This window comes from Zonotrichia leucophrys, chromosome 1A, assembly GCF_028769735.1.
Source record: "Zonotrichia leucophrys gambelii isolate GWCS_2022_RI chromosome 1A, RI_Zleu_2.0, whole genome shotgun sequence".
Taxonomy (NCBI): Eukaryota; Metazoa; Chordata; class Aves; order Passeriformes; family Passerellidae; genus Zonotrichia; species Zonotrichia leucophrys.
The window spans coordinates 21,673,066-21,686,642 of NC_088170.1; the positions used below are offsets into that span (position 1 = coordinate 21,673,066).

At 39.4% G+C, this 13,577-nt stretch overlaps 1 protein-coding gene across 3 annotated transcripts in view; it reads left to right on the top strand.

Moving 5' to 3' along the window:
* SRGAP1 (SLIT-ROBO Rho GTPase activating protein 1) overlaps positions 1-13,577 on the top strand; it is a 139,593-nt gene that overhangs the window by 105,457 nt on the left and 20,559 nt on the right. For 2 of the 3 annotated variants that reach the window (XM_064701856.1, XM_064701858.1), the window contains 4 exons: positions 244-346; positions 3,922-3,982; positions 4,136-4,213; positions 5,721-5,855. In XM_064701856.1, coding sequence (XP_064557926.1) covers positions 244-346; positions 3,922-3,982; positions 4,136-4,213; positions 5,721-5,855 — 377 coding nt within the window. Of the gene's footprint in view, positions 1-243; positions 347-855; positions 890-3,921; positions 3,983-4,135; positions 4,214-5,720; positions 5,856-13,577 lie in introns of all 3 variants that reach the window. The other variant, XM_064701857.1, reaches the window with a different exon arrangement.

Genomic DNA, 13,577 nt, shown 5'->3' on the forward strand with positions numbered 1-13,577 from the left:
TAAAACTGCAAAACAGGGATTCATAAAGAACGTCATTATTTAACCATAAGTAATTTTTAATGGGGGAGTTCTCCTCTCTTTAATGTGGGACACTTAAATTTGATGGAAAGTCTTTATTTGATAAGTATTGTGTTTATTGCTCCCTTTACAATGTTCTGTTGTTTTGCCATGAGCTTACAGACATTTCATTTTATTGTGTGACTTAATTCTAACTTGCTCAGTAATCATATTCCCTTCCCTTAGGCCTCCAAATCTTCCCCCTAAGCCCCAGAAACACAGGAAGCCCAGACCCCGATCACAGTATAGTGCTAAGTTGTTTAATGGTGATTTGGAGTCCTTCATCAAGGTACTGGCACCAGCCACCCCCGTGGCTGATCTCAACACTTCTTACTATAATGGTCACCAGCTCACCAAAGCTGAGGCAGATCATTATGTTTAAGTCTGTCCTGGGGCTCTTCTTTCCCAGTTGATCAATATAATACTTCCTGAAGTCAAAGGGAGAGAGGGGGAGTCGTTTCTCACATTAGCCTCCCTACAGTTGTGTTAATCACGTAGGAATAGTATTGTCAGCCTGCTTTTAAGTAGGAAACTTTGCTCCATGTAGTAGGTAGGGTGTAGTGGTGCATCCCACAACTTACCACAATTACCTGCTTGCTATTGTCATAACAGCCAGTGTTCAAAGTCTGTGGAGAAGCAGCATTTCCCTGGGTTTGATATCCAGATTTTGATTTCCTATGACTTTAGGAATTTATTATATTGTGTGAAATTGTGATCAACACTATTCTGGATCTTGTATCTTTGCTGTATTTACTATCTTCTTCTTTCTCATACTTTTATTTCTAATAATGCTTCTAGCCGAGGCCGAAGGAACTCTCACACGAGACATCAGGTATCGTTCTGGTGGCAAGAGAACAGCTCTGCCTCGCTCTCGGGTTGCATTCCTGCCTGGCTCAAAATGAGTTCTTTCAGAGACCTGGAGGGAGAAGTTTGCATTAAGAAATGAGTGTACAAATATAGCAGGCAAAACTAAACCAGAGCAGAACTCTGGAGGGATTGTAGTCTTAAATGATGGATATTCCCTTACTCATTTTCAAGGACTCGCCCACATCACAGTTTGTGCCTTTGGACACTAGCTGACACAGCTACAGAAAAGAAATTGTTTAAAAATTGTAAAAATACATTTATAAATGCACTGAATGAAATTCTTGACTGCAAGCTCTGTGAATTGAGTTTGAATATTACAGGGACTTTTTTTCTTGTTCAGTGTAGCTAGTGGCAGACATTTTGCTGAACAAATTCTGTACTCAGTGGCACTGTATTGATTTAGCTGTCTGAATCAAGCTTTCAGTACAACTAAAGGGGAAATTATTATTATTTTCATTGTTACTGTTACACAGGAGGTGCCATGAAATGCAAAGACCTTGAGAAATCATCACAAGAGAAATAGATGTGTATCATGAGCAGTTTCTTGCTTAAGAGTGAAAGTAAGCAAGGAAGCAGAAATTCTCACCGTGAAAGCCCCATGACTAGAGAAGGACAAAGCAAATCAGGAGAAATGGTACCCCATCATTTTCCCTCACAAGGGAACATGGCAGTGTTGCTGACAGGGCTTACTTGCAAGTGGGGAGTCCTACATAATTAGTCTTTGAAAAGGAAAGGTCAGAAAAGCTGGTAGCCTTCTGTCAGATTTGCCAATGTGGGACAGCCTCCGTGCCCAAAGACTGTGTCGTTCCTGGTGGGGATGAGTCATTTTGACAGGCACAGCTAGTGAAATACTGTGTCAGGCCAAACTGTTTTGTGTTTGAGTTTCACATCATAAGAAATTATAACTAGTCACAAATATCCATTCTCTGAATTCACACATCAGATTAAATTCACAGTAGCTGTAGGGTCACTGTTCTTGACACTCACCAGCGCAGATTGTTACTTCAAATTATTTTTCTTTGATTAGATCCAAAAGGCAAAGCTGTTAGTTTAGATTATTTCAGGGTATTACTTAAGTACAAAGTTTTGTGTGGCTCTAAACAGATTCTCCAAAAACAGGTATGAAAGGGATTTGGGCTTTGGTGGTTTTTTTTTTTTGTAATTTCTTACTGCAAACACTATCTTTTCCTAGGCTTTACATTCTTTGCATGAACCATGAACTACTAACAAGAGATGTGGGTGCATGTTGTGCATTTTTCCTAATACTCTGCTTTTCTGGAGAGCCAGGCTGCTCAGTGTTGGTGAAGATTATGGTGTTCCTGGGCTTAATAACTGACCTGATCCAAGGGGTTTTTATTTAGCTCTTACTGAATCATGACACAAGTCAAAGAGGAAATGCTAATCCAGCCATTACTAGTTTTTGGCTAGCCAGTCTTTGCTGGGTTGCAAATTAAGAGACAAGCGACAATTTAAATAGCATAGTCAGTGATAAGACTGACCATGTAAGCCCCACTAAAACAGTGCAGAGTGTACACATAAGATTAAGGGGTTAGGTTACCTCAGGAGGTGCAATTGCTTTACTGTGTGTTATTTTTCAAACTTTTTTAGTTGTTTTTCTACTTGAGCTGAATTCATAAACTTCCCATTAGTCTAGTTTAGCATGAAAGCAAAGTACTAATTTGTAAGAGGAAATGTGTATTCTGAGTTACAAGGTGCTTTTGAATTAATGATTTTATAATTCAGACTGATTTTATCCTAAACTTTCAAACTAATTAGTCCGTTCTCTGAGCACTTACATATTGGAAATTCATTTGGAAATAAAAATTACGGCTTCCAAGACAAGAAATTCGAAGATTATTTATGAAACAGTAATTTCTGCAGCATAAGCACCAACTTTTCCAAATAATTTTTAATCATATCATTTATGTCTTTAATCTGTATTTGATAACTTCTGGTCACTTGGATTAAAATATCAATTTTTTGAAGTGCCAAAACAAAAAGTTTCCAATGGTTATTTTGGAAAATAAGCAGTTTAAAAGAAAAAGACAAGTAACTCACTAATATAATTATTGTATAGTCATCTTCTCCACCTCCCATCACAAATGCTATTTATCCCTTTTTAAAACAATTTGTGGAGCTGAAAATGTAGCTACAGACCTACTGCTGTGTCATTGCTGAGATGAGGAGCTGTGATTCCTGAGCTCTGCAGGTGGGGAGATAGAGCTGTGACCTCCCTTTGCCAGTAACCTTGTGCATAGGGACAAAGCAGCTGAGCCACGTGCTCAGCTCAGGGTAGCTGCAGTTCAGCACCCAGGGCTTGCCAGCCATTTAGAGCAGCCAGAAACAACATGCCAGCCCAGCAGAGCCCACAGCAGTGCTTCAGTCAGGAGGGACATCATGGTACCCCATGCAATGTCATTTAGTGGCTCTGCTCCAAGAATGCTTCTCATAGTCCAGCAAATCCAGAAAAGCCTTGTAAATTCTTTGTGATAAACTTTTTCTTGCAAAAAGAAAACCCCACACTGAGGAATTAGGTCCTATGTAATTAGATCCATGTAGGGTTTTCTTCACCAGGAAAAGAATGGTCAGTTAAATAGATATAGAGGAATCATCTTCATAATTAATTATTATTCTTAATTATAATCTTTTTAAAAGGCAAATTTACTGCTTTAACTCATTTTGCTTCAAAAATCTAAAATGCATGCATGAGCTTAGATGTTACATACAGTGTTAGCCAGATATGGTGACAGAAGTAGAGAACTGAATTTCCTGAAGAAATTATTTTAAGAACCATAATCCTTTGCTTTACCTGTTCCTTTTCCTCTCTCCCTAAATGGGAAGAGACCTCTGTTAAAAGTGGTATTTTTTCTTAGGTGTTTTTTTGCCAGCACTGTATGTCCATCTAGATTGACCAAGTGCATTTTCACACTGAGGCCATAGCAGGGAGGTTTCCTCTTTCTGATCTGCAGTTCACTCATACTGCTCTTGTTTTTGCAGGATTCAGGGCAAGTCATTCCTCTTATTGTGGAAAGCTGTATCAGATTTATAAATCTATATGGTAAGCTCTGAAAAAAACTATTTCATTATTGTCCTTTTTTGTGTATCTTTGACATTAGTCATTTAGCACCACACCTTTGTTTTTAAAATACACATTTTAAGTATCTTAAAAAATAAAGTAATCTTTCAGCACTGTCTCCCATCTTTTCTGCAGGTCTTCAGCATCAGGGGATTTTTAGAGTGTCTGGTTCCCAGGTGGAAGTCAATGATATTAAAAATTCATTTGAGAGAGGTAATCGGATTTTCATTTATTTGAGCACTTTAATATCTGACATTTAAAAATCTTTTAAATTCTAATAATTTTCTCTGTGTGCTGCACCTAAAACTTTCCTCCATTACATGCTTAAACATGAAGTACAATGATGATGTGCATGTTATCCCCCCATTATGTCCTAGGAGCCTGTGGGTTTTTCTCATTTTGTTTAGACAAGACATAGGGTTCTACAATCAACTGTAAACATTAGGGTTTTTGTTAATGGTAAACTGCAAATAATAGTTGTTTTTATGTTTTATTTGAAAGATCCTCACAAAAGAAAGGTTATGAGTTTAATTTGATTCAAGAGACTACTTAATGAAATTTGAAAGTCCTGTTGCTTGATCTTCTGGAATATAAGTGCTTAACTTTCTGGCCCCTCTGCCAAAGTTGCATCATGATCCGGGAAAATAGGGAGTTAAAAAAAGGGTCATTCCATTTTTCATTCCCAAAGGAAACTTCAGCCCCCCCAGAGGAGGAATTACTTGAAAAATGCCGGGAAGTACAGCTAGCTTTTTCAATATCAGTGGCTTGCAACACCCAGCCTTGGATTGCTGTGCTAGGGGAAAGAGGATCCAGCCATCCACCAAGTGTGTTGAAGCAATATTGTTACAATCTTTGTAAATCTTACATTCTTTTTTTCTTGAGTGTTAAAAGCTGGGTTGTTTTAATTTCTAGGGAAAATTAAAATTTCTGCAGATTATGTGCAAATGACAAAACCTTTGAAGCAATAAGTCTTGTGACTAAAAGCATAAAAATATGCACAGTATTTTGCTCCCCAATATTAGTTATATATATCTTTTTAAACCTGATCTTTTATTTGACAAGATACATAAAGCAGCTGTTTTCACTTGCTAAGTGAAGCCACATTCCTCCACTCTGCAGCTTTTAAATCTGCTTATTCTTAACTCCTCCTCCTAGGTAGCATTATCCTTGAAGATCCGTACATTTTAAAGTGTTTCAAAATAAAGATTATTTGTGTAATTTAAAATTACATAAATAAAACAGTGCAGTCATGGTTGAGGTTGCAGTTAGATTTTCAACAAAGTGGTTGCGCATATTCCTGATATTTTAACTTTTTAGAATGAAGACACATATTCAATTCAATGAGTGGTCTAACTCCATTTGTTTTATGTAGGGCTCCAAAGAAAAGTCTGCAAAGCTCTATTCAATTAAGAGTGTTTGGGTTTTTTTATTTTACTAACTGTAAATCACAACATGGCCATAAATACCTAGCTGGAAGTTCAGGACCTAAGAGATCACTAGGTTATGTAATTTTAAGGAAGCTTTATTTAGACTGCCTTTTTTTAGTTTAATCATAGCCTGGGATTTCTAAATCAGTGTTTATTATCTTACTTGAATGCTTGCATTGCCACCTCCCACATACTAAAAACAAAACCCGCCCAAAATGTCACTCACTTCTAAAAATGTTCCATGCAAGAATGCTCCTGCATGTGTGTTTCATTCACTTTATTTACTTTTTAAGGTGAAAATCCTTTGGCAGATGACCAAAGTAACCATGACATTAACTCAGTTGCTGGAGTACTGAAGCTCTATTTCCGAGGGCTGGAAAATCCTGTCTTTCCTAAGGAAAGATTTAATGATCTTATTTCTTGTATCAGTAAGTATAAATTTCTGGTTTTTATCAATAGGATTTTACTTTCAGATACACAGTAGTAGCCTGAAAAAACAGCTAACTTCGCAGATTTTCCTGAGATTATTTGTTTGCTGTGTGTAGCAGTCTGGCTCAGTTGTTAGTCATACTCACAGCTGTGGTTGTTCCCTTTTTCCATTGGGATTAATGTACAGTACAATTCTTTGTTTAACAGGGCAGGAAGAATATCTTTTGGTATACAAGGGATAGTTAAATTTAAACACATTATTATTTTCCCGTGTGCACTGAGGCAGACAGAAGTGAATGAAGTCGTGAACATGAAAACAGATTGTGTTACTTTCCAAGGCTTTCATGCCCCACAGCTTGAGGTCAGCACTGGTGAATAAGTAACTAACTGCTCAACTCTGTGTGATTCTGGGCCTTTATTGTGTTCTGCTGAAAACCACCAATCTAACCCAGAAAACTCTTGGGTGCAGGGATGGAGGGGAAGAGCTGAGTGTTGTCTGCAGGAGAGCCACACACGAGTTGCAATGGGATGCCTTGGAGGAGCGTTGCATGATCTGTGCCCTGCTAGTGCTCATGACCAGACATGGAGAGGTTGTGGTAATTTGGAAAGTGGATTAGTGAATTGCTCTGACATGCACAAAACCTCTTCCAGTTCACTGACCTCTGCAGGTGTTGAGGGGTGAGGCTAAGCCAGCCATCAGTAGATTTGCTGTTCCCTGTGGGCACAGTGGTCAGAGGAGCTAGCTTTGAGGAAGAATTTCCTTTCTACCCTTCCTTTATAACATGCCCCCTTCAACCAAATGGAGAGAGAGGCAGTTTCACAGGTAATGAGAGCCAGTCCCTTGGGAAAGTGATGAGGTCAGGCTCTCCAAACTGTTGTTCTGGCAGAGATCTCAGCCCAGCAGGCAAGGCCACCAGTTGATGGGTGCACAGTGCTCCAGGCTGGCAGCCACGTGTGGTGTTTGGCTCCCTACTCGGGGACGCAGTGTGTGTGGTTTGCTTCCCCCACAGGGAGGATTGCAGTAGTTTCTCCTGGAGGTTACAGGTGCTTGCAGCACTGTGATCATCTGTGTGCGATATTTTGCGTTTCGTTGTTTTTGCAGGGTTTTCTGCAGCTGTTGCTGCTGACAGACTTGGTGGCACTGAGGAGTCCTAAAGAGCTAAAAACCACAGTTTAGCAGTCTGATCCCTGATGCTGAGGGGGACATTGTCTTTTTAGGAAGCACAGTCCTGGTTCTGCTTCAGTTCAGCTTTAACTGACTGTGGTGGCACTGAAAATCTCTGCGTCATAGAAATTGAAATGTAAGAAAGTATCATTTTGACTGAGTGATTTTCTGCATGACAGGGATGATAGAACTCTGCCTAATAATCCTGTGCTGGTTTCCATAACTTCTGGATGAATTAAAGCATATCTGCTGGAAAAATTTGTTGATTTAGTGGCTTTGGTTGATAGAAAATCTACCACATTCTTGGATAAGCTGTTCAAATGAATAATCACTTTCATCATTAAACATTTGTACTAGATTTCTTTCTCAAAGTTCCTGCTATCAGATTCTGCCCATTTGGTGTTTTTATGTCTTCATTATTTTGACTAAGCGTAAGAGAAATATAAATGGTGGTTCTTAGCATGAAGATGTTACTGCAGTCTGCTGTGTTGAAGAGATTTAAATACATATGTAAACTAAATTTTAAAATACCTTGAATGAGTGTTCAGTTTACAGAGATTATATAAGTGAATGCTGAGGAGATGCAAAGATACTTGCCCAGAACAGCCTTATAAATGTGTTCCAAGAAGAGGAACCTGGATAATTTCAGAGTTCTCCTTCACCATTGAAGGTGCTGAAGAGGGAATGGGGTGTTTGGAAAGAGGGGTGGAAGTTCAGTGGACTGAGCTGACAGATCTGTGTGGCACCTGCACAGGCAGGAGAGATTCACCAGCCTTCCAGAGCATCACTGTTTGAGAGGGTTCCAGTTCAGTTACCCTGAAAAAAGTATTTCTTTTGTTGTTAAGAACTTCAGGAAAAATGGCTGTGAATACTAGATCCCTGCTAGATCTTGTTTTTTATAGAGAATGTCCAACTATTGCATGTTCCTAGTAGGCAATTAATTATTTTCTTGTGAAAAAGTTGACAACCTTTTATTTAAATAAAAGTATCATCCAGCAGAACTGAAATCAGTAACAACAATAGCCTGGAACAAAGTCACTGCTTTTCACAACAACATTTTAAAATGTTTATTGAGAAAGAGGTGTTGCCATCTGATCCTGGTTTATACTGAGTGTTCTCTGAGGACGTCATAAATCTGGATTGTCATCTCTATGACAGTTTGTCAAAACAAGGTGTAATGACTGAGTAGTTCTGCTAGCTTTGACTTCTGCTATTGCTGTTGTACAGGAAAGCAGAGGATTTTAGTCTGATAATATGTTGTAAGAGTCTGACACCTGTTTTCTTACAGGTTTTGGGAGAAGCATGGGGGGATGATTTTGTTGTTTGATTTGGTTTGGTTTTCACAAGATTATTATTAGGGGCATGCTGAAATGGCATATCAATGCCTTCAGCAGAGGAAGGAGAGTTAAGTGTGGACCAAGGTGGGACAAGGGTGAGTTTGCTTTGTGTTGTCACAGTGGGGGGAGTTTGAACAAAGTATAAGGACAAGAACAGCTCTTGTGCCTTGCACCCAGAGCCAGCCCCAGAACTGTATGCTGAGAGCAAGGGGCCATGTGGCTGCATCTTGTGGTTATCTGAGAAGCCTCAGGTGGAGTACTTTTACAGCTGTGTACTATTCTATGTACTTTGTTGAATGATGCACCACTTCCAAGGAATCAGAATGATTTGTTGGGGAAAAAAAAAACCAAAACCAACCAAACAAAAAAACCCAACCAAACAAAAACCCCCAGCATTTCTAAATACACTGTGTAGCACTTACATGGTACATACTGTCATAAACTGTGGGTCTAAAACACCATTTCCATTGCTATATTTTAGCCTTAACACTGGATATCTTGCAAAAAGGAAAACTGTCTAGACAAGATTTCTCCTTCATTTCAGATTTTGAATCAGTCATAGTTATATTAGGCTTTTTTCTGTACTTATTTGGCCTCGCATATTATGTATCTTGGTCCTCCTGCTAATGGGAGCAGGGCCAGACTCCCTTTTTCTGTGAGAACTTAGATTAATGTAACTTCTTTAGATACATAAAATCCACAAAACTTTCACATGTTTAATTATGCGTTTTTAAATACTCTTAATTCATGTTGCATTCATGATCTGAAAAACACTGAGGAAAAGAATAAACATTCTTTTCAAATAGTTTTTCAAGATAAATGTCAGTGTGGTTTCTTAATTGTTGGCAGAAATTGTTACAGAAGGGTTGAGGGAGAAAGGAAATTTGTGAAGTTAATGTTCACATAAAACCATAAAAGGGCAGAATGTCACACATTTTATATGGAAATGTAATGTTGCCAGTGAAAAACCCCTTGAAACTGAAGTACTTAGTTATGGATGTCAGGCATAATTGAGACTGCAGCTGCAAAATGAACCTTTCCTCAGTACAGCCACCAAGAAATTCCTTTACATTTATGCATATATTTCCAAATAAAAAAGAGCATTGTAAGTTAATGCTTTCCACTTTGTAAATACAGTGGAAACAATGTGAAATTACTGTGATTTTTATGGCAATTTGTATTAATTGCACTCATGAGAACAATGTTATTCTGTTTGGGCTTATGATCTAATGTAGATAAAATTTGGGCCAAGTTGTGTGCGCTGGGCCAGAGCAAGCATGAAAGGTAGAGCAGAACATAAAGAATCCATCTGATTATGGGCCATAATGGTTTCTTCTTATCCTTAGGAGTGGCTACTCTTTGTCCCAGCAGCATTCTGTTATCCAGAGGACAATCCAAGGTTGGGGTGGGAAGGAGGAGGGTCCTAGTTCACTTCTTTCTGCCCCTTTGTAGGAACAGATTGGGCCAAAGGCAAGTATTTGTAACAGGAGCTACCTGGAGGCAGAAGGTGCAGGAGCTGAGCTCAGTGGGGCTGGCTGTAATTCACTTCACTGCTGGGGGACTGCAGTTTCTCTCCTGGTGTGAGCTCTCACACACATGGCTTACTTAAGTCCACATTTACATAGATAGCTGTGCCATACAGCAGGAGACACACCTGAGCTATTCAGATTGCTTAATGTCTGCACAGACCATTACAGTTCTTCATGGTTTCATCTCCCTTGCCTTAAATTTCATAGACAAAAATGGCAAGATGATTGAAAACTTGTGTCCTTTTTTTCTTCTGATTTTTATCATTTTAGTCCCTTGCCACCAGCAGTGCCTGTTTACCTGAAGACATAAATGTTATGAAGGAAATTTTTTTTACTTCTTTTCCAGACTATTGCCCATTACTTAAAGAGTAAAAAACTACTCTGAATTGTCAACTCTCCGTGAAAAAGTTTCAACAAAATAGAAAGTGTTTTCCTCCCTAAGTGACAGTGGAGACTGCTGGGTTTTTCCTCTTGTAATGCCTTCTTAAATAGATCTGAAAGAGCTGTGAGTGGCATTGCTGAGTTAATATATACATATCTTCGAGCTGGATTGGACTCATCGACCAAAATGAAAAGAGGCACAAATTGTTAACTTCAGCACTAATACATATTCATGTAGATAACTTGTCAGCTGCAAATTGACCATAAAAATTACATCTGCAAGTGTAACTCAGTCCCATTTGGCATTCACAGGGTGTGTAAAATATGCATTAGGCATTCACTGTTACTAGTAGGCACCACACCAAGTGGAAATAGCGAGTAACCCCCACAAAGAGATATTACATTGGATTTTATCCTTCAAAGCCATGGTCCTAAAGTGGAGAGACATCTTACATTACCATTGTTTGCTTCCTCCTTTGTGCTCCCATTGCTTGTGAAATTTGCTTACCTTGCACAGCCCTGTATATTGGTTGTAACACAATTTATTAGTTGCTGACACCAGGTTTCTCCTTCCATATGTTTTGATCAACAATATCTTCCCTTTGCCAAATGTTTGCAGTCCTGTTGTTCATACTGAGATTGGCCCATGGAGGCTGGCTGTTTAGAGAGGCTGGTCAAACATTCACAGTCCAGAACTGATGTTTTCAGATGCTTTCAGATGTTTTCAGATGTTTCTGAGCTCTACCTGCTCCCAGGCTGAACCTTCTCAGTTGGTAAACCATGTCTCACCTCCAGTGCAAGAGAGGCCATGTGTATGACCAACTACAGAGCTTCATCTGCTTCTTTAAATTAAAACAACAGAATTGTATGCAGCTGTCCAGTTGGTCCAAAATACTTTGAAGCCAGCAGTAATTGCTCTCATGCCAAAGAGTTGTATTCTGCATCACTGCATCAATATATTTGAGTATATTGCCTTTTACATGTTCTACTACCTCAGAGTTACTGTTTAATTAAACTTTAATTTACATTTTCTTAATATTATTTGGGATTAATATACCCCTATTTTCAGTTCTAATTTCATTTGTGTTTATTTGTGTTTGGGGGCTTCTGTTAGTAACTGTGTTTTCTCCCCTCTCAAGTTTCCTTTACTCTTCTGTGCTGGATTGTTCACTTCTGATCTGTTTTACTTTAGAGTTACCTTTCAAAAACCTCATCCTGAGTGACCAGGTGGTTAAAACTCTTATTTCTCCTGGAAGAGGAAAGTAGAGATTCATTGTTTCTGTGTGTCTTTACAGTCAGTGAAGGTGACAGTGTCTCTCCAGAAGAGGTTCCAGTGTTCTTGGAGACTGAAGATGACACTTTTCAAGGCTTGAGTGCCTAGGATTTATGTCTATCTCATGTGATTGAGAGCCAGTCCTTAGTGTGTGGCTGACAGAGAGGCAGCTAGCTGATAAATATATGCAATGACATTAATCTCATCTGGATTCATTCATCCAGATGAAGGACATGGAACATTTGCAGAGTAAGTCCCTGTGAGATCAGTAAATAATGTCTTTTCTGAGAGCAATGTAGGATTGCACCTCAACAGATTTTCTTGTGGAGCTTGTGATCTGCCTTCTTGGAGGATTTTATGAACAAGTTGAACAGACATCTCTCAGAGGGGATTAAAGTGAAGTCAGAGGCTAAGATTGTAGACTTAAATGACCTCTGAGCTCTCTGCTTTTCATTTTTTGTAGTAACTAGTAGAGGCTTCTTAGATCCAAAACACTTCAGAAACTTAGATGCCTAGATAATGTTATGGATAGACAGAAAATAAAATTCTCTTTATACTAGTAGAATACTTGTTCCGCTCTTGTCTGATGAAGGTACATTAATTGTTCTGGCTCAGGTGCCTGGCTCTTCCACACAGCGCTACAGTCATGAAACTCCAGAAGCTGCCTCCTTCCCCTCCTCTTGTTTCACCCTGCAAGTGTCTCCTGTGCTCTGCTTTCACTGAAGCACAGTGTTCCCACAACAAGCAGCTTCTCATTTTGCTGACAAGAAGCTCTCCTGCTTATAGGTTTGACCCCCATGGCAGAGATGGGTCTGGAAGGCAGATGTGTCAGACCAGATCTCCAAAAGTTTTGCTTTGCTCTGAGAACTGGGAACTAGAAAATAATAACCATTTCACTGTGTGGTGTTTACTTGACATTAGTCTTCATTTGTAGTTGATATTCCTGTGTTCTTCATAGAGATCTTTCTTCCCTGTCTCTCTCCACAGTCAGAAAAAATACATTAATTCTCAGTGTGCTTGGCCTTGCCAGAGGCTTGTCCTCTTGCTTGTCTTTGGGAATATGAGTCTCATCATATCATTAGAGTAATGAACCAGTTTTCAAATCCCCTGATTTCTATTTCAGCTTGGCAGTTAAATTGCATTACTAGGACAAATCATGTAATAGCAAGCACTTCTGTTTTCTTAGCTGAGAAATGGGTAATAACTCATCAGGCACTCAGGTAAAAAAAATCAGAGTAATGAAAAGAGTGTCTCCAACAGAAGTACTGTGAGAGGGGAGGTGTGTCCAGCTCTCTCCAGCATTGAGCTTGCCAGTATTTCCTTGCAGCAACCAGCATGGATGGTCCTTCTGCCCTGAGGCTCTCATTAGCAAAGCCATTGGAAGCAAAGCAATGTTTTAGCTTTCCTCTGCATGGGAAGCAGCAGAGCTGCAAATTCTTTCTGCCTGCATGTAAAAAGATTGCTCTGTATTCATTCCACCTTTCCTAAGTACCCAAACACTCATGTGCTGCATACACTCAAGCAATGGGGAAATTCAGCTCCACATTTCAAAACAGCATGCAAATACATTACATCATTACCTAGCTCCTTTAAATCAAATCAGTGCAGCCTCTTGAAATAATGTGGAGAGTACATCAATTTACCGCTTGACAGTAGTTTGGATTTTCAATAAAGGGACTTTCATGGAAACTGGGTCCAGTGTTATCAGGAAGGTTCTGGTAACACACACCTCTCATTCAAGCATGTATGGCTTGTAACTGCTTCAGTATGAAGTGCAGGTCACTTCAAGTACTTAGTACTGATCATGCTCCTAGTAGGACAGCTGGGATAGTTCAATACATGACTACACAGCCAGAATCTCTGTACCTGCTCCACCATCTCTGTGCTGCCTAGTGGGACTGGTTCCTGACTCATGCATCTGTCAAAACTTGTCCAGGAATTGCTTGGAAAAATTGTAGTTGGCAGGGACCACAAGCACACTGGAGAGTGTGATAACTGAGTGGTAGTTGCCTGCCAGTGTGCCCCATCGTGGTTTA